The following is a 27728-nucleotide window of genomic DNA, read 5'->3' on the forward strand; positions in this document are numbered from 1 at the left end:
AAAGTCTGTATGTGTGGGTATGAGAGAGTGTGTGTATGTGTAGGAGAGTGTGTATATGTGTGAAAACGTGTGTATGCGTAAGCATGTGTATGTGTGAGTCAAACTTAAGGTCAAAGGGCATTTGAAGTCACTTCCTCTACCCCTGACATCTTGGTGAATTGACGTCCATGGACATTTGGTACTTGATAATAGCTGTATTTTACTTTTGCAACAGTAAATTGGGCAGAGCTGAATATTGGCACAGTATTTCCCTCTGCTAATAATGTATTTGCTATTCTTACTCGTGTTTTTTTTTTTATTAAATAACATTTCCCTCAATAAATTCAGATTCAAACTAGGACGCCACCAATAGGTTTTATACCTGGGAAACTCAAATACCACTGGGGCAAAACTATTTAACCGCTGGTTTCTGTAATCTTGCTTTAACTTGACCACCAACAGCATTTATCAGCAGAATTGATGTAATACAGGTCAGGAGGATGCTAATTTCTTCTTTTTTTAACTTTACCCCATCCATACTGCACTGTGTGCATCACCCCAAGTTCGTGGTGCAACTGCTGTACTACTAAAAATATCCTATAGTGTCCCCCTGCTTCGTAGAGCGAAGTCAGCACTCTGGCAAATACCCAAAGCCTGCTCCATTGGCTTTACCGATTTACAAAAGGGGGTGGTGATGAACAGAGTGTCTGAATTGAGCAGACCACTCTTACCCAGTCCAAAGATCAGGGCTTGATCCATCACCGTTATTTATCTCACTGCCCCATTGCCACCCTAAGCGTGGAAGGGTATTCTCAGATGTGAGACCCTTGCTCATTGCACCATCAGGATTCAAGCAAACCGGGCCGAAGACGGCTGTAATGCCAGAAACCGGTCCCCGGGAGCTTGTTTCCTTCCCAGTGTAAGAATTGGCTTTTGTAGTTTGGTTTGCCCTGTTCCCATCATGCACTGGGACAGGAACAGACTAATTTGCATACAGCCAGGTTCTGAAACTGGGATGGTGCAGTGAGCTAAAAAACGGTGTTGGATCTAGCCCTGATCTCTTGACGGGGTGAGAGCTTTCTGCTTAATTCAGAGACTCTGTCCCTCACCACCCCTTGTTGTAAATATTTTGTCCACCCTAAGCGTGGAAGGGTATTCTCAGATGTGAGACCCTTGCTCATTGCACCATCAGGATTCAAGCAAACCGGGCCGAAGACGGCTGTAATGCCAGAAACCGGTCCCCGGGAGCTTGTTTCCTTCCCAGTGTAAGAATTGGCTTTTGTAGTTTGGTTTGCCCTGTTCCCATCATGCACTGGGACAGGAACAGACTAATTTGCATACAGCCAGGTTCTGAAACTGGGATGGTGCAGTGAGCTAAAAAACGGTGTTGGATCTAGCCCTGATCTCTTGACGGGGTGAGAGCTTTCTGCTTAATTCAGAGACTCTGTCCCTCACCACCCCTTGTTGTAAATATTTTGTCCACCCTAAGCGTGGAAGGGTATTCTCAGATGTGAGACCCTTGCTCATTGCACCATCAGGATTCAAGCAAACCGGGCCGAAGACGGCTGTAATGCCAGAAACCGGTCCCCGGGAGCTTGTTTCCTTCCCAGTGTAAGAATTGGCTTTTGTAGTTTGGTTTGCCCTGTTCCCATCATGCACTGGGACAGGAACAGACTAATTTGCATACAGCCAGGTTCTGAAACTGGGATGGTGCAGTGAGCTAAAAAACGGTGTTGGATCTAGCCCTGATCTCTTGACGGGGTGAGAGCTTTCTGCTTAATTCAGAGACTCTGTCCCTCACCACCCCTTGTTGTAAATATTTTGTCCACCCTAAGCGTGGAAGGGTATTCTCAGATGTGAGACCCTTGCTCATTGCACCATCAGGATTCAAGCAAACCGGGCCGAAGACGGCTGTAATGCCAGAAACCGGTCCCCGGGAGCTTGTTTCCTTCCCAGTGTAAGAATTGGCTTTTGTAGTTTGGTTTGCCCTGTTCCCATCATGCACTGGGACAGGAACAGACTAATTTGCATACAGCCAGGTTCTGAAACTGGGATGGTGCAGTGAGCTAAAAAACGGTGTTGGATCTAGCCCTGATCTCTTGACGGGGTGAGAGCTTTCTGCTTAATTCAGAGACTCTGTCCCTCACCACCCCTTGTTGTAAATATCCATTGGCTTTACCAGTACTGAAAAAAAGCAAAAAAATGCTTTCTGCAAATAGAAGCTAAAGATTTGATTTTGATATTGTGATTGGGTGTAATTTTTTGTCCCGCTTCCATAATACTGGAAGCACTTCCTGCAAGACTGAATAATATCCCAGGAAGCCAATAACATGAGGTGATAATATCACGCCTCTGGGTGGAGCCAAAGTCCATTATATGTTTTTTTTTTATATATAAAGCATTGGTAAAAATGCATCATTGGAAAAGTTGCGGTCTCAAGCCAGACACAAAAAAATGAGAATGGAAACTAATGGGACACACATGTCTGGATGTTACTAAGGCAGATCGATTCCTAGATGGTGCGGATTACACATGAGAGCTTCCTGAAAGGCAACCAAGTTCACTTTAATAAGCGAATTCAGAGGGGGAAAGCTAGCAAAACAGAACGCACTCGCTTGGAAGAGGAAGAGATCTTGCAGGAATGGAAGTAATGGAAAAATAACTCTTGACACATGGCTGGCTGGTCTGGGCAATGCATTGTCTGATTTAGAAAGCACCTCCTGCTTAAAAATAAACAGATGAGCTGAATTCCAGGCCCCGCGCCAGCAATATCACAGCATCTTTGCATCTCGAGACCATGGACTGCAAAATCAATCCGTGCAAACCACAGCTTTATTTAAAGATTGGAAAAAAAACACACATCACCACTGTCTTACCTACGAAATTCATGTTTTGAACTGGTATTTAGCATTTAAATATATAAAAAGTCAAAATCACTTTGTTTTGAAATCTGACATTTTTTTTATAGAAAAAGTCTAGAGAGAGAGGCCAGGGTTAGGCCTGCGGTGATTCCCGGGACAGATGTCTTGGCTCGAGGCACACATGAAGTAACCTAATTTAGCTTTACAGCATGAACCAGAGGCGAGCCTCCACAAAACGACACACCTTGCAAATCTCTGCTAAACATCAAGCACATAATAACTAGGGTGTGTGAAATTCACTTAATTTGCTTTTACTTAGCTATGAGAAATTTCGGAAGAATGTCCCTAAAATATGCATAATTATGTGAAATGCAAAACTGCCATTTGGAGTTATACTTTAGCGCCAAAATGCGTCCTTGCATCCATTTAGGAAGCATGGGTGTATGTTATACTTAAAAAAAATACATGAAACACAAGTGCTGCAAACAGCGTCCGCTCGCGTTGCTCCTATGAGCTCATTTTACATTTTTCCCGCAAATGGCATGTAATTAAGCAACAAGGTGTAGTAGCATATTTTTGGTAATTTCGCATAACAAGCGTAACTCAAAATTATGTGGGATTACGCCAATATAATGGAAATTTGTCTCGGGGGTTCTAACAACCGTATAAAATAAAACACAACTATCGGTGGTAATACGAGTCCATACGAAAAAGTGAAAGAGCTTTGTGCCATAATAATGTTAGCAGGCACTATATAAAAGCTGACAACCTAATATTAAATGGAAGGGGTGTTGATGATCTCTGTAGTAAAGTCACAGCTCAGTGAGTGAATTCACCGCTATCATGGAGATTGAGAGATCTTTCACCCCCAGCCCCCTTCGTTGTGAAATAGACAAGTTGGATGGCAGAGTGACAGAATTCATATAGAACACATGCCCATGTCACGTTATGTACAAACATTGATATAGTGATGTATGTGTTACGACATCTTGATGTACATGTAGTGCTTCCTTCCACGCCCTTTGCAGCATCACTAATAAAAACCAGCGGCAAAGCCAAGCGGTTCCAAAGGCGAGACCTATTGGCTTGCCTACTGCTTGTTTAATAAAGGTGCTGCCTGGGGTGTGTCACTTTCACATGCTTTGGACTTAGCCGTAAGAAGAAATGGAAACCTTACCCTCTAGGGCCAGAAACTATTTTAGCTTTTTTGAGTGGCCAAGAATTATAGTGCACGAGAAGCATTGCACAAGAGGGTCACTCGGGCCAATGCATACCACAGGAAAGGGCAAACTGGCCCCTGCAGTCATTGCCAAAAAGTCAGAGTGCTCAGTAGCCACAGCGAACATGACAGAGGAGCTCTGGAATTTTTGCACAACATGGGAGGCTTCTGGCAATTTCAAAAGAAGATGCACCAACAGGGGACCTGCAGGGCACTTTGCTCTGATAGAAGGTACTCACCCCGCTGTATGATATGGGAGCTGGTGCAGGAGCCTTGGGGTGTCGAAAGCAGAGCTCAGAAGCATCCTCGGGCAGAGGTGAACACACTCTGGGGCTGTCCATGAAACGTAAACAACTCTGCAGTGAATACCTGCTCTAAGCTTTCCTGGTAGCATTCGTGTGATACTGCCTCACATCATCTCAGGATAACCTGCCTGCAGAGATTTTTTTAACGGGTGTAAAGAGATGTGAGAAGTGTGGCTCAGGGGTTAGAGGCGGCAGACCCGGAAGCTGAGATCGGCCCTGGACCAGGGTTCAATTCCCCGCCTCGGCAGGTCTTGGGCTCAAAAATTCCACGGACTCGATAATTCTCGCTCCGGTGCCTTCTCGACTCACGGGTTCACACTCTGCGACTCTGGGCAATAGCTTGCTTAATCTCCACAACGGCCCCTCGCGGTGGGATGCCTGGCTTTCACCTTGTGGATACCCTGCCGGGGTTATCTCACAGGGGAATACCAGGACGGGTTCCCTAAGCAAGCGCCGGGAAACCCTTTGTGGGTAGCTGTGCGCTATATAAGCTCAAATACATTTACATTTACATGTTGTGGGTGACGTCAGGGGCTTGGTGATTTCCCTGATGAAGCTACTGATGCAGAAAGTGGGTGAATTCTAAACACCCTGTCTTTCCCCTGTTTGTGTTGGTAAAGCAGAGTGGAGGTGGACAGCTTGGATCATGCTTGGAATCTGCCACCTTTAGACCAAAAATCAGAGGTCAGAGGCCACGAGGAGGGAAGATCTGTACCTGATCTTTATTATTGGGCAAAGTGCTTCTGTTTCTCCTCTGACAACCCGTTCTTCATCGCAGACCCACTTTTCCACACCGGCTGCCTAATTCTTTAAAACAGGGGTGTCTGAAAAGACGACACTGCTACACAAGGTGCAAGTAAGTTTAATCTGTGTTACAACACTGGGGGTTTAGTAGCAACTGCCAACCTCTGAACGGTCAGAGCATTCTGTACCTAACATTCCAATTCCAGCAGGAACCCTCAATATTCTGTACAGACCAATCATGCAAGCACAACCCAACATATCCCCCTCCCTTCCAGAGTCCCAATGAAAAACACAGTTGTAACATATAACCAAAAACTTCCCCAAAGACTCTAATCCCATGACAAAAGAAACATAGGAAGGAGAAAGTGCATGAAACAATTTACATAATGAAGCCATTGAATATCTGAGATCAAGATCTTCTTATTACTGACACATAGAAAACTTTAGAAGAAGAAAATGCAGGAAACCATTTTCATCACAAAGTCATTGAATTTCTGAGGTAAGAATTGTCTTCTTACTCAACTTGTCCGAACCTCACTTGTGTTAGTAGACTCTATCTCTACCTCCAGTGTTACTCAAACATATTAATTTTTGGGCCTAGATATCACAACCACCATACTTTTGTTTAAGACTTTATCTTTCGCAAGAAATACTACATGGTTCTTTACCTCCTATACTAAAACCGGTGGTGAAAACCTTTTGAATGTGGCAGGGTGTCAGAACCCTCTCATAGTCTCCTGCATGAATCCGAATCTCTCTCTTCGTATCTCCATTCTTCTATGCACCATACCTTTCCTGTAGACCGCTTCGTACATCTAACACACTTCTTGCCTTTTCACAATCTATACTCTTCCTCCCTATGCACTCTCTGTTCCACCGATTTCCCGCTACCATACCCCTCAATAGGGGAAAAAGGAGACATTCCTATATTTATGTGTGGGGTTGTTGTCATAGACCACATCATGTCCTTCACTACCATGTCCCAATTTAAGCAGTTAACTAATGCTAACTGTAATTGGTCTTTAATTAAACGATTAACTCTCTCGACATGACCTTTGCTGTGCGGATGATACCATGAAGTTCTTAAATACCTGGTTCCATTTGTCTCTAAAAACTCACATTATCTCTATGGACACTATTTGAGTACCATTATCCATTACCAACTCTCTGGGATTTCTTCCCTGATGAATATTTCCTGTAAAAAAAAAAATCATTATTCGCCCTTTAATTGACACTATTGACTAACTTTATCTCACTCCATTTAGACATATAGTCAGTCAGTAGCATAGCATATTTGGGTGAACTTCTCAAAACTCCAAAAGGCCCAGACAACATCAAATGCTAACTTGTGCCATGCCACTACATTACTAGCGAGAAGCGTTGTGGGGGCCGGCACAGTAATATGTGACTTGTCACTCAAGACACACGCACTACACTCCTAAGACAATGTTCCACTACTCTGTCCAGGCCGGACCACCTCCAGTCCTCACTGTTTCTACGTTCCCGCACTCCTATGTATCTTTCATGAGCAAGTTTAAGAACTTTAGATCTAGCACTCTGAGGAACCGCCAACCGCTCATTCCTTAATAATCTTTAATCAACCAAAGATAATACATTTGTAGAACTCTAATACGGAATTAACCCTTCACCCATGTTGTGCGCAGTAGGCCAACAACTGGTAGCATACTTAATAACCTCCTGTAACATCTTATCCTCACCGGCAGCTGCTCGCCTCTCTTCCTCAGGCAACACTCTGCAACTGACCATGTCAAGAGAACATGGAAATTCCAAATCATCATCTCCAACTCCTTTGTCACTCACATCAATATTCACCGGCAATCATGATAGGCAGTCAGCAGCAAAATGTCGAACTCCTGGAACATACTGCAACCTGTACTGATACTCTTGCATACAGTAATTCCACTTTACACTGTGGGGACTCGCTCTTCCACCATTACTCGTACTAAATAACTCTACCAGCGGTTTGTGCTTAGTACGAAGAATGAGTTGACTACCCCACACAAAGTTTCTGAACTACTGAACACCCCACCACAATTCAAGACCTTCTTGTTTGATAGTGTAATATGTTGGTTCAGGGCCACAAAGTGCTCTAGTGGCAAAAGCAATGATTTCCTCTTTACCATTGCTTCTTTTCTTCATTACAACGACTCTCAAACCATGATTACTTGCATCAATAGTGATAATGCAGAAATCATGAGTCTCAAACGGTTTTAGAGGCTGCGCAGAAAAACTACATCTCTTGATTTATTCAAAAAGGTTTTGACATTTGCCATCCTACACATATATAGCATTGTTCTTTAACAGATCATGGAGAAACAACGTTTTGCCAGCAAAATTTCAAACACACCTAGCATAATATTCAATCAACCCAAGAAAGGACCTAAGCTGATCTTTGTCCATAGGTGCAGGCGCCTCCTCAGTAGCACTCAATAGCTTCATTGTCGGCTCAACTCCGTTATTAGACATATGATGTCCCAAATAATCCACACCATCTTGGCGGAACTTGCACTTGCCTTTTTTCAAAGTCAAGCCAGACCCTTACCGAATTATCCAGTACTTTCATCAATCTCTCATCGTGTTCGCTCTAATTCTTTCTGTGAATTAATATGTTGTCCTGAAAACACAACATGCCCGACACATCCTTGAAGAAATTATTCATTCATCTCTGAAATACAGACAATGCTGAAGCTAAATCAAATGCATCTGCTTATAACGAAAGGCCCCCTCTTGCGTCACAAAGTTAGGTGCCTGGACTCCTCACACAACTCCACCTGATGGTACGCCACTGACATGTCAGGTAAAGTAAATATGGTGGCTTTTTTATGTGGACCACATTTCATTAATATTTGGAAGTGGTTGGCGGTCAACTCAAATGTTAGAATTCAAGTCACACAAACCACCACACAATCTTAGACTCTTATCAAATTTGCATACAAAAGCTAGAAGGCCAGCCATTCTGGCCCCTTTAAGTGGTTCAGTGATATCCGATTTACACAATTTTATTTAATTCAGACTTGAGTTCCTTCCTCAAATTGATGGGCACTCGCTGCACCTTATGTACTTAGGTCTTGTATTTTCATTTTACACAATGTGATGCTTAAAACTATTTAATTTCCCAAGATTCTCCGTAAAGATTCCTGGATGCACGCTGATCCACTGACACTCATTCACATTGCAAACTTCATTGTTACACAGTTCTAGAAGACGTCTGCACAAAAAGAATCCAGTATGGTTAGGATGAAGAATTTTTTCAAGATCCCCTTAGTCATTCCACCCCTATAAATTAGAACCACCCTTAACTACATATATAATGCCTTTGGACTTCTTGTTATCAAAACCAAGTGGTGCATTGAATTGTCCAATCACTTGCACCTTCATACACAAACATTTAAAAATTAATCAAGACATGAAATATTAAACCTGGCAAACTCTGTTTCTCTAATCAATGTGAAGAGTGCATCTTAATTGGCCATCACTTTTACCTTTAATATTATTAATAGTGATTTGCATACCGGAGGCTTTCTTTTTCTAACATCACAAATGCATGCAACTTGAGCAGCATCAGCACCACAGTCTGACGCTCATAACATTAATATCACCCCTCTTCATCAACAGGCATAACCTCCTTTATGGAATTAACAACTTGGTCACTCCTGTTCTTTTGACTCTTGTACTCTTTGCGCATTCTAGCGAAGTGACCTTTTATACCACACTTGAAACATGTTTAGTTGACAGTCGGACGATTCGGACATGTAATGTGCTCCCACATCTGAATGAAGCACAACACTTTGATACTTCCACACGCCCACCTGACATTAACACGACCATTAGATGTATGTGATTTGTCAGGACAGCCTTTAGAATTCCTTTTATCAGACTGCTTGACTATTTGATTCACCGGTTGCATAGGTACACCCTCGCTCATTTCATTCATACATTAATCGGAATGTTATATACTTTTTGCGATAGAAAGTGCTGCCTCCACCGTAGGATCCTCAGTAGATAACCTTTTCTGGATCTTCCTGTTAGATTTTCCTTTAACTGCAGCTGTAGTATTTCATCTTTTTAATTTTTTTTTTACTGTTTTTTTTTTTTGCAATACGAACAAAGTACATTGGTTGTCACACACAAGCATGTTTGCATTATATCATACACTTATATGGAGTTCACATGTATCAACAGGAAATAGGCAAAACACATTACATCATGGGTGTAAGTCTTTCTCTCTTTCGTACAATGAGTGTTAATCAATTATTTCGTCCATGGGGCCAATAACCGGAAGTATTTCATCTTTGAGATCCCAATAATTAATGTGCCAGCCAATGTACTTAAAGCAGCTACAAAGTCGTCAATGGGTTGCCAAGGTGCCCTGAGAATGTAGGAGTTTGTGCCATTCTAATACCACATTCTTCCTGGGATTGAACCATTTATTCAATATACCTAAGACAGAAGAATACTCCTCAAACACCTCACTATTTATGTCTTCCCCGGTACCAACACGTAGCGTTACAGTTTCTATGGGAAGTGTCTTAAGTATACTTCTGCCTACAGCGCCTAAAGTATACATTAATAAGGCCTTCTTTTTCTTAGAAGTAAATGTTTCACCATCAGTTGCCTCTAAGTAAGCCTCGAATGCTTCATGCCACTGTTCACAATTTATTGGAGGTGCGCCATGACATAAACGGAGGTGGTGCTGCTGTTCAATCCATGGTAGAACTAACATTTCCCCTTAAAATATTCTCCTGACAAAAATATTCGCTTGGAGCAATATGGAGATAAATACTTAACACCCGCTATTATTATGAGAATTGTAACACATATTCATAATACTTACTGAGGAGCGCCTGTCGCTGATGTATAGGCTTAATGTGCAGTATTCCACTATTTCAAACGTAGCTGTATAGTTCAGTAGTGACAAAGGTGTGGCAGTCACCGCTGGCGCAGATCTGATTTGCATATGGCTGGGATCAAACTGGAATGGCAAGGTGTGCAAAACAACGATGGGTTTTGGCCCAGATCTCTGTACTGGGGTGAATGTATGACATTGTTCTGCATTCTGTCCATCAATTGTTCTTTTTTGCATTTGTCATCTGAGTTGGACCTCGTCCGTTTAATGCATGCAGAGTGGATCAGCACATTTACGTCAGCCTCCTTCAGACAACAGGTGTGTTTGAAAGCAAGGTGTTTGCATGCACGAGGATTTTGTGGCTGTGCTCCGCTCTTCCTGAAATGAAATGCCTTGACATTCTTTATTCCTGGCGCAGCCTACAAGATCACCTCTCAAAGTCCCTCCCCTTAGCCAGAGCTCTCAAATTTCCCAGTTCCGTGCGTGGGTAACTCGTCCAATCCAGGGTTGTTTCTTTGCATTCTGGGATTTGTAGTCCTGCCTTTAGTAAATCGGGACTACTTGTCCAACAATGCAACAATAAATCTGAACTGGATTACCTACTCGTGCACGAGAGAGGGAGACTATAGAGCTGGGGTTTGCTTGTAAGTGCCTGTCGGAGTGTGTAGAGGGACCTCGTGTTCACCCCTCAGGGACGTGTTACTCGATGGCAGGCGGTCAGGCCCTGAACCCTGCCGAGCCGCCGCTGCCAGTCACGGTTCGGCTCTCTGCAGTGTTCCCGGTGGTTACTGTGCTTGGAGCCTTCTGCTTTAAGGAACTCTGCGACGTGTGTATCTGGCAAATTCAGTATTTTCCCAAATCCTTTGTGGCTTTTGCAAAAAAGAACAAGCATTTACAATGCAACGGTTTCGCCTTTGGAGAAGTTAGAGCTATTGGCATTGTAAATGACAAAATTTGTATTTATGTGTTGGTTTTGAAAACAGATAAATAAATGGCATTGTCATTTACATTGCCAATAGCTTAATCTATCGCAAATGTGAGAACTATTGTACCCTTACGGACGAGCTCAGCAGACAGCAATTACTACCACCCACACACACACCCAGAGACACACACACACACCCAGAGCCAGCCACACACACACAGAGCCAGCCACACACACATAGACCCAGCCACACACACACAGAGCCAGCCACACACACAGAGCCAGCCACACACACCCAGATCCAGCCACACACACCCAGATCCAGCCACACACACCCAGATCCAGCCACACACACCCAGAGCCAGACACACACACCCAGAGCCAGCCACACCCAGAGCCACACACACACACCCATAGCCCCCCCCCCCACACACACAACCAGAGCAGTCACATACACACACCCACTGGAGCAGTCACACACACACACACACACACACACACACACACTGGAGCAGTCACATACACACACACACACACACTCTGGAGCAGTCACATACACACACACACACTCTGGAGCAGTCACAGTGGTATTTTTTGTGAGCTTTTCCACCAAAAATGTCCCTCATGGTAGGTATGTATTTATGTGGCCTTTGTAAAGCATGAACCTAGCTGACAGGCGGTGGAGCGGTGTAGGTCAAAGGCAAAGGTAGAGTCAAGGGGTGATTTCTGTGGTAGCTTGAGTCAGAGAGGGGAAGTGAATGTTAGTGCGTAGCAGTGGTATCCCGGACAGAAGATCTTCTCACTGAATGATGTGATTTTGCCTAATGTACTTGCTATAATAAACTGCGGCACAGTTGTGTAAAGCAGGGTCAGTTGAAGTTACGAGAACCCATAAATAAAAAAGTGTATTGACATAAGAGAAAATATCCTGAGAAAGTATGCAGCCAAACACAGACAGCGAGCAAGGGTTAACGGAAAGCATCTTTTAATGACGAACAGAGTCCTTCTCACTGAAATGCATATTCCAAGATACTAGCCAGATAATCTCTTGCAGCTAAATGGGTTATGCTATTGATAATATCCCTTGCAGAGTGAGCATGATCTTCACTGTGAATGCCCCATCCTTTTGCTCCTTTGATCATGGAGAAGGCATTGTCTGCCAGAGGATGGATGAACGGACAGTGGGAGGCACACGGACAGCGCACGGGCAGCGGGAGGGGGCGGGAACGGGGACACGAATGGATGAACGGACAGCGGGAGGCACACGGACAGCGGGAGGGGGGCGGGCAGGCACACGGACAGCGGGAGGGGGGAGGGGAACGGGGACACGAATGGATGAACGGACAGCGGGAGGCACACGGACAGCGGGAGGGGGGCGGGCAGGCACACGGACAGCGGGAAGGGGGAGGGAACGGGGACACGAACAGCGGGGGGGCAGGAACGGGAGGGCGGACAGCGTCCTCTTAGCTATTACAACACTGTGCACTGTCACAGCAGCACTGTCCTCTTAGCTATTACAACACTGTGCACTTAGTCATGACAGCACTGTCCTCGCAGCTATTACAACACTGTAGACACAGATAATCTCTTGCAGCTAAATGGGTTATGCTATTCATAATATCCCTTGCAGAGTGAGCGTGATCTTCACTGTGAATGCCCCATCCTTTTGCTCCTTTGATCATGGAGAAGGCATTGTCTGCCAGAGAATGGATGAACGGACAGCGGGAGGCACACGGACAGCGGGAGGGGGGCGGGAACGGGGACAATTTTTGTTTGCTGCAGGCACGTTGCCATGGTGACGAGAGTAGCGGTAATTGCCATTAAAGACTCGGCTATTCATGTTAATTTTGGTTATTAGGGCCCTGCCTTTTGCTGCAGGTCACCAGCGGCGCGCGCTTTCAAAGGAAGGGCTCCACCCCCCGTGTCAAGGGAAAGCTGAGGGCGAAAGAGGGGAAATCTTAGCAAGGACTTGACGGCACTTTGCGGACTGATTAGTTTAATTTTCCAAGGAGTGGGGTTTATTTTCGACGTTTGTCAGGTTAATGGTGTGGGTTGAAGACAGCGTTGTCCTGAAATCCGAGATAAGAAAAGGGGGAAAATTGAGCTGCAAGAGAGCGTGGCATAGTTGTCTTGACTACTGGCCAATCATTGAAACTTTATACCTTTAAAGAAGTTTTTAGCCTCGTTTTGGAAATATTTCCCCTCTCCAGAGAGACTGTGCTGACAGGTAAATCGGCGGGTGAAATGTTAAACATCTGTGATTTGATTTACTTAAAGCCCCACAAAAGATGCATGAAGCAAATCATATTAAAGAGAAATAAAATAAAATATTCGAAAAAGCTGGAAGGTTCTAGGTTTGCTGTCAGGTGAAGGGGCACCATTTAGTTTAGCCGTTTTCTCGGGATCCTGTACCCCCTTTGCTAGGGATACTCTAACAATCCTGCCCGCCATACTTTGGGAACTCATCTGAGAAGTTAACCCGTTCGTTTATAAGAGCCATATGCACCGCCCTTGTGGCGTAGATGGGAAAGAGGACATGAAGTGTGCAATCGACAGATCAATGGAGATTGTGTGCACTTGCAAAAGGCGTAGAAGATTACCACAAAATATCTTGTAATTTAATGACAGGGAAAATTGTGCTTGTGCTTGGGAACGGGGACACGAATGGATGAACAGACGGGCAGGAAAGGGGACACGAATAGCGGTGGGGGGGGGTCAGGAACGGGAAGACGGACAGCGGGAGGGGGATGCGGGAACACACGGAAAGCACTCACCTGGACCTGGACTTCCTCCGGCGGCAGTCGGCCGCGGAATGACGAAAAGAAAACTCGGCGAACAGAAAAAAAAAACCCGCCCACCGCCGCACTGACGTCCTAAAAGGGGCTGGATGAGAAACATCCCAGGAACGCCCACGAGTCGCCTCGGTGAATGACGGACGCCTCTGTCTTCCAATGGCTAGCCTCCATTTATGGAGCTAGCCAATGGAAGAAGGGGCGGATTCAAGTCTCCCATACTGCAAAACAAAAGATTTCGCCTGCGCGAATCGCTGCTTGCGCAGCTTTTCGCCAGGTCGAAACCTAAAAATCACATGACAATATCTTCGTCCTCTTAGAAGCGCTCAGGCTGTTCCGTGCACCTCTTATCTTTAAAGTGTCGGATGTGTCCGATTTGAAAGTGGAATGTGGGGTGGTGGTGGGGTATCGTAGAATTATGGGAAAAAGGGTGCGAGACTGGAAAAAACAACAAGAAAAAAACAAACAGTCAAGCTAGCTCAACCACAGCACACATGTATTAGAAATCCAAGTGTTTTTCATGTGTCTTTTCGCAGAATTTGCTTTTATAAGGTACAACTGACCGTAATTGTAATGTTTGCAATTTTATATAGTGCAAAACAATAAAAAAAAATAGCAAATAGAGGTAATAAAAGCAAAAGTCCCAGTAACCTGTAGAAATCTTAAGTGCAGTAATGATTTTACCTCTCATTTACATTTCGTGGATTGTGGCAGAAATACAACTAAAAATAATTTTTGTTGGTGTTTATTGGAGAACAGTCACCTAAAAATTCGTAGAATTGTTTGACTTCTTTGTAGTGTTGTATCTTTGTTTTTGTATTGTTAGTACTGATGGGGCTTCGCTGCTCACTCGTTTGCCTACATTCCTTTGAAAGATGCCTTGTACCCTCGAGAGGAGCAAAGCCTTAGTAATTGTTGAGTTTATTTCGTATTCTCGCCTGCAGTATTTTACATTTTATTTATGCAAAAATAAAGGTTTTCTGCCGTCTAGTATGCCCGGGTAAAAAAAAATTTGTTTGAGTGAAATCTCACAAAACTATAGAATTTAGTGATTTAAAAATAATAATTCTTTTAATGTTTTTAATTTTTGTGGTCTAATTTTTGCCTGCTGCCGAGGGGGCGAAGCAGAAAACTTATAGCGAAACAGTTCAACCATGGCCGGGAGGCACTTTATGCCTGAATCCGTCTCCAACCGGTATTTTGCCTGACTTTTGTGTCAAGGCTGAGACTTGTTACTCCTGCAAGATGCCTCCTAAGTGATTTCCAGGCAGCATGGATACCTACGAACCGCACGTGCTGTTTCATTGCATCTTTGTAGAAGTTGTGCTCATTTTAAAGAAAGAAAATTTAAGTTCCACCTGGCGCTAGCCCCAACCAGTTTTTGTATTTCTTTTTAATATGTGGTTGGAGAGCAACATAGAAGATTTCAACTGTATTGCCTCATGCCATTAATTTAGAGTGGATTGGTAAATCTTGAATGTTCTCTAGTGCTGCACAGGTTGTCTATTGGGATGAAGCTAAGATGACTGATTGTATGTGATTATGTTGTTGCTGTTAGCAGACTGGTCAGGCAGGTTTTGTTCGTTGGGGGGGGGGGGAGAGGAAGTAGGTGCTAGGGTGGCTGGTTGTAGGTGGTAACTATGATGTTGCTGGTAGCAGACAGGTTGTGGGGGAGAGGGAGGCGAGTAGCAGCTAGGGTGGCTGGTTTTGGTGATTAATATGTTGCTGTTAGCAGTCGGGTTGTGGGAGTGAGGGAGGGGAGTAGAAGCTAGGGTGGCTGATTGTATGTGAATATGTTGTTGCTGGTAACAGACTAGTCACACAGGTTGTCAGTGGGAGTGAGGGAGGAGAGTAGCAGCTAGCGTGGCTGATTGGATGTGATTATGTTGTTGCTGGTAGCAGACTGGTCAGACAGGTTGTTTGTGGGGGTGAGAGAGGAAGTAGCAGCTAGGGTGGATGGTTGTGATTATGGTGTTGCTGGTAACAGACGAATGTATGACGTTACAACGAATTCCGTTGCCACGCATGCCTTTACCACGCATGCGTTACAACGGAATTCGTTTACCACGCATAACCTTTATCTCGACTATTTGCGTGGTGACGTCATACGTCGTTAAGAGGAAACTGAATTTTTTTTCCGATTTCTCTTAAACGACGCTGATTATGTCCAGATTTTGACGTGACTTCTGGTGAGTTTTTTTATTTGGGGGGAGACCCCCCCAAACCCCCCTTTTTTTACTCTTTACCTTTTCCACATATGCCTTTACTACAAACATCGTAGTAAAGGTATGCGTGGTAAAGGCTTTAGTGGTAACCACGCATGCGTTGTACTGCATGCGTGGTTAAAGATTTCGTGGAAACGGCTTCGTTGTAAAGGCCGTTTCCCGTAACAGACTAGTCACACAGGTTGTCTGTGTGGGGGCGGGGGTGGCAGAGTAGCCACTATCGTGGCTGGTTGGAGGTAGTTGCTGGTAGCAGAAAGACTGTGGGGGTGAGGGACTGGAATAGCAGTAAGCGTGGCTGTTTGTGGTGATCATGATGTTGCTGGTAACAGACAGGTTGTTGGTGGGGTTGAGGGAGAAGCGTAGCCGCTAGGTTGGCTGGTTGCATGTGGTGTTTGATGTTGCTGGTTGGAGAAGCGTTGGAGAGGTGCTTTATAGGGTGAGGGGGACAGAAGCAGCTGGTGCATGTAACAAAGATGATGCTGGCGTGCCCTGTGCGATGAGTGGAAGTGGTTGGCGACTAGTTGTTCATGCATGGGAAGGTTGGCCTTGTCTAATGTTCTGAAACCTAGATGGTGGTGTACTGACTTGATCGTGGTTAAAATTGAGTTTGGAGAGGTGGGTTACCTTCATGGCAGATCGACCACCAGTTTGGGCCAATTTCTGTTTTGACATAGTTTGCATCATGGCTTTTCCTTTCCTGGTGGGGCACTGTTTGTAGGGTCTGCTGTAAGTTTGAATGCTGGTCATGTAGGCTGTTTTTGTGCGTAGGGCTTGTAGGGTGATGCAGAGATGTGTTTCACGAGGGCATTGAAGGGGGCTGTGTAGTTATGCAGGAGCCCCTTGGGTCCACAGCCCTGTATTGAGCATTTGGAATGCACCCAGCTCATCTAGCGCGATTTATGGCAGTGCAGCTCAGTTAGCTGAGCTCTTAGCACAGTGATTTTCAAGACACGGGTTCGAATCCCAGTAAGGCTGACTCAGCCTGTGACCTTGGTCATTTGTAAGCTCCAGAGATTTACAAGGCAGAGACGAGAGGCACGTTGCGCAGAGTGGAATCCATGAACGATTCGGGCGTCTGAGATCTAACGCCCGGCGGCACCGCTGCCTTATATCGAAACTAAGGGGAATATCGTCTTAAGCCAGTGCCTCTAGTAATCACGCGGCAAGCCCTTCCCTTCAGTGGGCACGGTAATCGATCCCAGCTGTGAGCCCCCGTTCACTTGCCCCCAAGCTGTTGTGGCTTTGCGTTTCAGGCGGCATCTTACAGCAAAAACGAAAACAGAGTTGTAATTAGCGCTCGTCGGTCTGCAAATAAAAGAAACATTTCCAGAACCCCTTCCATGCCATCAGTTGTTCATTATTTCCTTCTGATTAGGGTATCAGGGCTCACTAATTACTATAGGAAAGATGAAATCCAGGGCTGTGGGAAGGTACATGGATTTACACACACATCGGACGAACTTACTTGAAATTACAAACACTTTAAGTTTACACATTAAAAAAAGGAGAAAAGTTTAGCTTAAAATGTTGCAGTAGAAAAAAATAAGCAAGTGGCCGTTTTCCTAACTGTAAGGGTAGTAAACCAAGTGGATCAGGTTTGAAATGTTTTAAAATAATTTTGCTGACAAGCTTGATGCAGACTTTCTCGGAAATGTTTAAAAAGTACAGGAACTGAACAACTTCCGGGTGTGCTGTGAAATAAAGATGTCACACACAAAAGGTGAACAGGTGAATGCTAGCAAATAGTCCAACCATTGGCTATTGCTCAGGATAGCATTCCAACCTTGGTTCTTTTACCCACCATGCCACCTGAGTTTGGACCCAGCCAAATGCAATTCGGTCTTGGCCCTGCTCCGATTTCACCAGTCCAACCCGAACTTTCAGGCCAGTTCCTTCCTGAACCGGAACACTAGCAACCTGACACCGTTTTATGCCTATTCGGGACCCTCAGTTGGCGGCCACTTTGTTCCATTGGTGCAGCAAGCACGGGACCCATATCTGGACGTACCCATGGCCATTTAGGGTGTTACATTAAACACACTAAAGGTGACGAAGGAATGTTTGCAAATAGTCTAACCACTGGCAAATGCTTGGGGTAGCATTCCAACCCATCGTTTTTTCGCTCATCATGCCACCTCCGTTTGGAACCCAGCCATATGTTGTGTGGCTGTGCGTTTTCGTTCCCCAGAGCGCTGCCTTGCTGGAAACGGACTCCACTTCGTGCTGTTCAAATATTGTTTAGTGCTGATAGTATGGCTGGATGACGCTTTTCGCCCACCTCACTGGGCTTGTTCACGTGTGTGTGTGTATATATATGTATATATATATATAAAAACTTACCACTGCAATCCAACATTTGAGGATACAAACTGGCACAGACTCCAATGTTGCTGGTGCTATATTTTATTGTTGCTCGTTACATGTCATGATACGTTTCAGTCACCTCACGTGACTTTGATCATATATACGCACACACACACACATAGATGTGTGTGAGTGCAGATCCGCAGTGCATAACATGGAAATATGATAGAATATAATATAGTATACTTTGAGCGTAAGCCTAGAATGTCTCATGTTCCTTCTTTTCCCTTTTACACCAATCTGGGTTTTCATGTTTAGAAGTTAAAACCAAGATGTGTAACCGAATCGGAGACCAAGAGGTTGAATCTATGCCGTGGGATAACATTATTTTGCGTAATGAGTAGTTGTCTTTTTCTGTAAACTGATAGAAACATGCAATTTGTTAAGCAGTAAGCATAATTTTCTAAAGTTATTTTTACTTTATTGTGGTAATATGTGGTAATATGAAATCTGACCATTGCACTGTACAAATGCATAGGTGAATGTACGTTTATTAGTGCAACGTTTTACAAATAACCTCTTGTATTGGGCCATGTTTGCTTTCACTGCCTTGCATATATATTGAGAGAGCTAATTGAATAAAAGAAGGCAATATATAGAAATAAAACTGTGATGCCAGTTGAGAGGACCAGATAAAAATAAGGTGTTTGAAGCTTTTTATGCTTGCGTTAGTGCTGTCGATTTAAGGAGGAAGTGACAGAAATCTAAAAGTAGAAGTGTGGCTGATGTAAGAGCTTTCGACTGGTGACCAGTGCCAAAGGAACTGGTCATCGATAAAATAACCGATGCCTCTGAAGAGCAAATTGTGATCTATTTGTTGTATATGTAAATAAAAAAGGCTATTCATGCAGTAGGTGGGGCCATGTGTATAAATGTGATGTAAAGGATGGGGAAATATTGCAGATAAATAAAAAAAGAAAAAATAATTTGCTTTGATAATACATTCTTAAACTACACATTCACAGTTACTATACGTACAGAATCCCAGCTCCACTGTCCTTGTTCTGCCGTCATAATTGAAACTGTTCTGGGGAGCTTTTACCCAATTGGGTATATGGCAGGTCTTGCTCCTGGTTTTTAGCTTCACTTACAAAATGTTGTGGCACACGTAGAAAGTAAAAAAAAAAAAAAAAGTGTTGCAAATGCAAAATGGCAGTAGGCGAAATAGCTGAAAGATGGTAGTATCGCGAGACGTGAGGGCACAGTGACCTGCTGTTGAAAGTCCGCCCTGGTACAGAATATCCCATTGACAGTCTCAAGAGCAGTATTATTATCAAGTGTGCTTTACTCTCTTTAAATCTTGCGTCACAGCGTTTACTGTTTTTCGCTTTTACCAGCAGCAACAGCAGCAGATGCCGCGCAGCGCACAGGAGGAAAAGGATGAGAAGGAGAAAGAGAAGGAGAAGGAAGTAGAGCAGGAGGAAGAGAAGCCAGAGCCAGAAAATGAGAAGGAAGAGCTGAGCAAGTAAGTGCGCATTCGCTGGCCTCCAGGCAGTGATGGAGTCTCTGACCTATGGCTGTTGATGGGGACCTTCTGAGCCTATTAACAGATCTGCCCTAGACAATGTCTTCCAAGACTTAATTTTCACTTTGGCTTGAATATTTGTGACAATTCCATTTAACATTTTCAAATACTGCTCAATCCTTTTCCTTGTGTATGTAGACTGGCATAGCTTGCAACCTTTGAAGATGGCATCTCTTCTATGTGGACCTGCCACCTTCTCTGTGGTTTAGCAACTTAAAAATATAAACTAAGTGCTGTAGGACCTTTTGGTCTCAGAAATGCAGTTTCAAGTGATCCTGCTTGGTGATGGACTAACACCAAATGACTGCTTATATTGCATTCATTCGCGCTCCCAATGCGCCATCATTTTTCTTTACTCTTCGTCTGTAAGCGAGCACGTGCCTTGCAGAAATATTGGTGTAAGCAAGTGTGAGTTAAACTTGGATGCACTGGAAGATCGTAGTGGACACCTCGGGAAAGTGTGGGCATAACTTTGTTAGACGCTACTGGGATGGGTCTGATTTGCGTCTGTGGGTGGACGCTGCCCTAGTGCCTCCTAGGCCAAACGGGGTGCACTGAGAGAGGATGGCCAGGCGCTAGCGAGCTTCTATGGACCACCACGTGCGACCACCAGAATACGACATGTGCCACCTTAGCTGCCATGTTTCTGAGGGCCTCGTTCACATGTGTTTCCCAAAAATTGGAGGTCAGTTTTAAATTGCAGTGAAATACAAGGAGTAAAAATACAATGGAAACATAGGTGGTAGAAAAAGTGAGAGGAAGGTTTATAACTGGCTGACATCAAGGAGGAAAGTACTCTGATGTAATGTGAATGGAAGTACCTGGGAGGAATGAACAGTGAACATCAGAAGCTCAGCACACTGCGGATTCATTGTACCACACAGTAATTGACTGATAGACTGAACTTGTAATATTTGGCTTTAAGAGTAGGTTGAGATGCACAATTATTAAACTCCAAGAAACAATGTCTCACATACTTGAGAATTATTAGAATTTAAGAAAATATTTTACCCAAATAAGTAGGACATGCAAGTATGCTCTGAGAAAGAAGGTCTAGAGGAGAACAGCAGAGTAATTTGAAAGGAAATGTTTCCACCTGAAACAACATAAAAACCAGTTACTGCTTTGATGCAGAACCATCAGAATTCCCTGGAAGACCTCACATTGTACGCATTATGAACCCAGGTATGTTATTGCAGTTTACAGCTATCTCTTCAACGGCCGGATTAGCAATTGCCAAAGTACCAGCCAGTCTGCCTGATCAGGGAAGCCACTGTACCGATTACTGAGGCTGGCATTCCATGAGGTATTGGTGTAAAATAATCGGACAAAACTGACTGTGGCAGTCATTGCTGCAGCGAGATCTGCTGCTGCTCAGAATGCCCTCCTGGAGCACACCCTGTTTGCATGAAGTACCAGTCCCCGTATTCTCAATGAGACGGCATTCAGAGATTCAGCATTGAAACCTCCTGTCACCTTGCACCGTGGTACGCAGGTGTGGTACTAAAACCCACCCAAAGATGAGAAGCGATAGCTACGATTGGCAAGTTTAAAGCTGCAAAAACTCTCCAAAACCGAACTATCCCCTGATCTGGGCATGGATGTTCAGTCGAAGAGCCAGGTCTTGAGGTCCTTCCTGAACTGGGTCAACGACACAGATTGCCTGAGGTGGAGGGGCAGGGTGTTCCAGATCTTGGCGGCGAGATAGGAGAAGGATCTTCCTCCGCTTCTTGTCCTGTGGATCCTTGGGTCGGAGGCCAGAGTGAGTTGGGCGGAGCTTAGTTGTCTAGCGGATGTATGGAATGCGAGGTGGTGGTTCATATATTCTGGTCCTGCATAGTAATAATAATAATAAAAGCCTTTTATATAGCGCCTGGTTACACTAGGAAACAGTGTGTCCCCGCGCTTTTTGAACAAGGACAGAGTTGGAATCCAAAAGCTGGGAGAGGGATATTATAGAGGAAATCGGAGAAGAGGCTCATAACTTCGGGAACAGGTGGGTTTTTAATTTTTGGCGAAAGATTTTTTCTGAAGGAGAGGTTTGTAGGTATGTGTGAGGAGGTATTTGTAAAGGTGATTCTCTTGTTGGTTGGGAGCCAGTGGAGTTGTCGGAGGTGTTGTATTATGTGGCTGTGGCGGGGGATGTCGAAGACCAGTCTGGCTGCGGGGTTTTGGACATTCTGTGGTTTCTTAAGCTGTTTCTGGATGACGCCGGCGTAGAGTGCCTTACCTTAGTCGAATCTGCTGGTGATGAGTGCGTGGGTGACCATCTTTCTGGATTCTGTGGGGATTCATCTGAATTCCTTTCAGTATGAAGCTGAGGTTGCATGCATGGTCCTGGTCCATAGGGGTGGGAGGGGTTCTCAACTCGCACTCTGTAGGTCATGATACCCAAAGTCTGAGATGCTGGGAGCTCTTTGTAGAAATAAAACTGTAAAAGACCACCTTCGAGATGACAAGATATCAGTTAAAATTAAAATCGAGATTTCACTGCGTCCCTTGTTTTACAAAGTGGAGCGCAATGAGAGACCAGTGGCTGGACTAGAACAGGCCTCCTGTGAGAAGCCAATACTAGAATGAAGGAGACTAGCTGGTTAATTTAAAGTACCTTAGTTGTGGGTGCCACATTCTTCTCTTTGGGAATTATCCGAAGTAAAAAAGTAATATGAGGGTTTTCTTAAATCGAAAATCTTGCAGATTCTACAATTACTACGCGTACAAGTGAAGTGTGGCTCAGGGGTTAGAGGCGGCAGACCCGGAAGCTGAGATCGGCCCTGGACCAGGGTTCAATTCCCCGCCTCGGCGAGTCTTGGGCTCAAAAATTCCACGGACTCGATAATTCTCGCTCTGGTGCCTTCTCAACTCACGGGTTCACACTCTGCGACTCTGGGCAATAGCTTGCTTAATCTCCACAACGGCCCCTCGCGGCGGGATGCCTGGCTTTCACCTTGTGGATACCCTGCCGGGGTTATCTCACAGGGAAATACCAGGACGGGTTCCCTAAGCAAGCGCCGGGAAACCCTTTGCGGGTAGCTGTGCGCTATATAAGCTCAAATACATTTACATTTACAAGCCTTTAAAATCCGAAGGGTGCTCCAAAGAACTTATAGACCACATACAATTCCAACAAGCATTAGAAATGCAATAGGTCTCGCAGCATTAGAGTTAGTGCTTTTAGAATTGTTAATGGTTTTTTTTGTAAATCTTTAGCATGAGGGTGAGGGTGAGTGAGGGTGGGTGAGTGAGTGTGAGTGAGGGTGTGTGGGTGAGTGTGGGTGAGTGTGGGTGAGTGGGTGAGTGTGGGTGAGGGTGAGGGATTGAGGGTGAGGGGTTGAGGGTGAGGGGTTGAGGGTGAGGGGTTGAGGGTGAGTGAGGGTGAGGGGTTGAGGGTGAGTGAGGGTGAGGGTGAATGAGGGGTTGAGGGGTTGGGGGTGAGTGAGGTTGAGGGGTTGAAGGTGAGTGAGGGTGAAGGTGAGTGAGGGTGAGTGTGGGTGAGTGTGGGTGAGTGTGGGTGAGTGTGGGTGAGTGTGGGTGAGGGATTGAGGGTGAGGGGTTGAGGGTGGGTGAGGGGTTGAGGGTGGGTGAGGGTGAGTGAGGGTGAGTGAGGGTGAGGGGTTGAGGGTGAGTGGGGGTGAGTGAGGGTGAGGGGTTGAGGGTGAGTGAGGGTGAGGGGTTGAGGGTGAGTGAGGATGAGGGGTTGAGTGTGGGTGAGGGTGAGTGTGAGTGAGGGTGGGTGAGGGTGAGTGAAGGTGGGTGAGGGTGAGGGGTTGAGGGTGATTGAGGGTGAGGCGTTGAGGGTGAGTGAGGGTGAGGGGTTGAGGGTGAGGGTGAATGAGGGTGAGGGGTTGAGGGGTTGGGGGTGAGTGAGGGTGAGGGGTTGAAGGTGAGTGAGGGTGAAGGTGAGTGAGGGTGAGTGTGGGTGAGTGTGGGTGAGTGTGGGTGAGGGATTGAGGGTGAGGGGTTGAGGGTGGGTGAGGGGTTGAGGGTGAGGGATTGAGGGTGAGGGGTTGTTGGGATAATTATATTTTGTACAGAACAGCGCAAGTGTGTGTTGAGGGTTTTTATCCCTCATCCCTATGAGAGAGGGGTTGGGAGGACGGTTCAAGCAGTGAAGAGGGCGTGGGGGGGTGAGCACGCAAATACAACTGTGTATCGAGATAGCATGTGCTTGCGGTTGCAGAAGGAACAGCTTCAATAACCCAGTGATAGTGCATAGATGGGCAGCCTTCCCAAGTACCACGCACGGCATCTTAATTGCAGCGAATACGCACAGCGAGCACTAACTTTTATTTTCAAGCCGCCTTCAACGCTCACGTCTTTCGGCAGCTTAATTTATGCTAATATCCACTCTTAGCTTTAAGCCGCCTTTGCTCATCATGTTCCCAAAGATATTGAAATGTAACCTAATGAAACAGGTTACCTTTATATATATGGCGAGTCAGCATTAAACTCTAGTTCTAAGCCGCCTTTAACATCTATGTCCTTGAGCACCCTCTCCTAAGCAAGTGTCTCTGCGAGCTCCGCTGTGTTAATGTATTTTAAACAAATGAGTTAGTTTAACTCCACTTGCACCTTAATTGCAGCGAGAACGCACAGTGAGCATTAACCTTTATTTCCAAGCCGCCTTTAAAACTCACGTCCCAGAGCAACGTAACTGATGTTAATATCACTTTTACCTCTAAGCCGCCTTTGCTTATCGTGTTCCCAATGATATTTAAATGTACGGCGGGAAGGGGAGGGGGCGGAACGGGGGCGGAGAGGGGAGAGGTGCGAGTAAAATAAACAAAAAAAAAGAAGCCGGAGGGAAGAGAGGGGAGGGGGGAGGAGAAATGCGACACGGCGGGAAGGGGAGGGGGCGGAACGGGGGCGGAGAGCTGAAAAGTGTTGCTGCAACGTGTGGATGCTTGTGAAGGACATCATGTAGTGAAGATGCTCCCTTGGCGTAAGGAGCATAGTAGAGAAGACGTGGTGAGGAGGCTGATAGCTGGTGAGTTCAGGATTTAGCATGCGGCCTGTGCATGTATGTAGGGGACATGCAAAAAGACCAGAGATGTACTTCGATCCTAGGACAACAAGTGAACGGGGTAGCTGGTTAGTATTTTAGAAAGGGTATATGCTGGATCTGTGTCACACGGCGGGTAAAATAAACAAAAAAAAAGAAGCCGGAGGGAAGAGAGGGGAGGGGGGAGGAGAAATGCGACACGGCGGGAAGGGGAGGGGGCGGAACGGGGGCGGAGAGGGGAGGAGCGGGTAAACAAAGACGGACATGCACGCGCCCGTGACTTTTAAGGTCAATGCGCATGCGCATAAGCTTAATGCGCATGCGCATTGACCTTAAAAGTCACGGGCACTGCAAGGAATCGCCACGATTCCTTGCAAGTTAGAAAAGAGTCGATGAGCCCCTATAGTCTCGCTTGCTCGATGCGCATGCGCATCGACAGGCGAGACCTAAAAAGCACATGGATGGCCTGCTAGACCAAGGAACCCCGAACCACTTACTAGAGGAAAGACGCACAGATGAGTTCTAGACCAGCGGTTCCTTAACCTGTGGTCTGAGGACCCCTGTGAGTCCGCTAGGCCTGCTCAGGGGGTGCGCGACTGTTACTGTATTGAATAATATTAAAAGTAATACTTTACAATTAATAAAGTGTATTAAAAAAAGGAAGCAACATTGGAAATGTGAACTTTTTCTATATTTGATTGTGAATCAAACAAAATATTTCAATATTGGAGCATTTGTTTCATGTGTACTTGTGTATTGTTTTGAATTTGATGTACAAAACATTGAAATTGCTTAGGCCGGTGATCCCCAACTTTCTATAATGACTCATTGGGGGGTCCCTGAATTCCAGTAATGATTCAGAGAGTGTCCACAGAAGTCAAAAGGTTAAGAACCACTGTGCTAGACCAAGGAGCCTACTATATGCACTCAAGATTGCATAGACCTCCTACTCGACAAACAAGCACAACAATGACCAAATAAACCTATAAACCACCTGCAAGACTGAAGTGGGTGCAGACCTAACGGAACAAAGAAGACTTAGTTGACATACTAGACCAGTGATACTCAAAGTACGGCCCGGGGGCCGCATGCGGCCATCCGGACCTTTACATGCGGCCCCCTGGGCAGCAGTAGCACTGGGCTGCTATTTTCTTAACTCCGCACTAACATGGAAAATAATTAAAATATAAAGCAATCACTTATTTAAAGGTTAATTGCAGTTAGGGAAAGGAAGTAGCTAGGCCGTTAACTTTAGGAACACCTTCATTTTTAAAGATAGCCTCAAAATATACATACTTTGCTTCCCCTACACCCACTTTACACCCCCTGCTGGCATCAGTGCGGCCCTTGGTTACACCATAGACCAAACTTTGCGGCCCCCAGGAAAATGTTTGTGAGTACCCATGTACTAGACCATCGTCTAGATTAGAGTGCAATGACCACCTGCTGGAAGAGTGACAAAACACCTACCAGACAAAAGCGTGCAGAGATATCCAGGCAGACCAAAGAGTGCACAGACAATCTACTAGACCTTACGGCACTTGAAATGCATGAACAACCCGCAGCCCATTATTGTGAAATTGCAGGCCATGAAGTCGCTCCAGTCGACAAACTGGACTAGTTTTACTGTGAGGGTCAATCCAGTCACATCGCAAGAGGCTTCTCCAAAAACCCAAATGAAAAGTAGGTAAATTCTGAATCTGTTCCCTTTGCTAAAGGGATTGAATTCCCAGTCGTTCTAAATGACCCTACGGTATTAAAAATAAGACCGTAGGAAAAGCATACTCTTTAGAGAGTGATTGCTGCCTTAAATCAGAGTTAAGAGCACCATATGCAATCTGATGAGGAAGCAATATAATTTGAATACAAGTCTGAGCTGCAGAAAGGGTATTTCCAACAGAAACTCGCAACACGCCAATCATACAATATAAATAGCATCCACCGATGTAATACATACTGAGATAAGTAATCAGTTTTCACGTTTATAGATGTGCTGTCGCTAACAGGAGCTTAGAATATTCCACTGTTTATTCCTATAAAAATATCTTCTCTCCTAAAAATTAATAAACAAAAGATTATATACCAGCAGCGATCGTTTAAAATCTGTGAAATTAGCAAATTGACTGTTCGCCAACTTTACAAGGTCCGCAAACAAATCCATACTTCTGATATCAATAGTGATACTGACACATATCGAAACACCTTTGAAGAAAGCGCTAATCTACTTTAATGCGCAATCAAAAGGGTAGACCTATTTTGATCAAGAAATGTTTTAACTTTTCACGCAGGTTGACAGACTATATGACAAGTTTTGTGACTATGCGGATTAAAGAAAATTCAGGTTATATTTTTAGGGTCACAAATTCTTATGCTTGTATAACTGTGGTACCTCCAGTATAGGAAATGCGGTTACATGGTTCCAGCTAAGTTGCAGACAGGATTAACTATGTTAAATGTTTAAGTAAATGAGTAGATCCCGTCTCTGATTTCTCTTCCAAGTTAATACGTTCTTAGATGTGTACGGTTCGGGTACAGCAATGGCAGTGTACCATAGTTGAACTTGTTTAAAGATGTGTAGATGGAATTGTAGTCATTGCATGAAGTGGTCGGTGAGGTCAGGGTTCTGGTTTAGATGGGATTGACTGCATCACTATGGCACAGGTTGGTGATTGTGTGTGCCTCTGTTAGGGCACCGGTACACCAGATGTAAATATCTGCACCTAAATCTGATGATATCTAGAACAATTTATAATGTACCTATGTGGGCAAAACAATGATGTTACTAGTCAAAGACTTAATTCTCTTTATGGACCCAATTCCAGATGAACATTTCGTCTACATTCCATCTGTCAAGCACAAACGAGGCAGTAACATATCTAGTGAAACATATTGGTCTCTGTAGGATGCAATGTGGTCTGAG

The 27728-nt window shown here is 44.9% G+C and overlaps 1 protein-coding gene across 15 annotated transcripts in view; it reads left to right on the forward strand.

Moving 5' to 3' along the window:
* Positions 1-27728, forward strand: part of NCOR2 (nuclear receptor corepressor 2) — a 1233371-nt gene that overhangs the window by 869585 nt on the left and 336058 nt on the right. For 12 of the 15 annotated variants that reach the window (XM_086942883.1, XM_086942892.1, XM_086942888.1 and 9 more), the window contains one exon: positions 19619-19746. In XM_086942883.1, coding sequence (XP_086799009.1) covers positions 19619-19746 — 128 coding nt within the window. The remainder of the gene's footprint in view (positions 1-19618; positions 19747-27728) is intronic. The other 3 variants (XM_086942885.1, XM_086942895.1, XM_086942897.1) reach the window with 1 other exon arrangement.

This window comes from Lissotriton vulgaris, chromosome 11, assembly GCF_964263255.1.
Source record: "Lissotriton vulgaris chromosome 11, aLisVul1.2, whole genome shotgun sequence".
Taxonomy (NCBI): Eukaryota; Metazoa; Chordata; class Amphibia; order Caudata; family Salamandridae; genus Lissotriton; species Lissotriton vulgaris.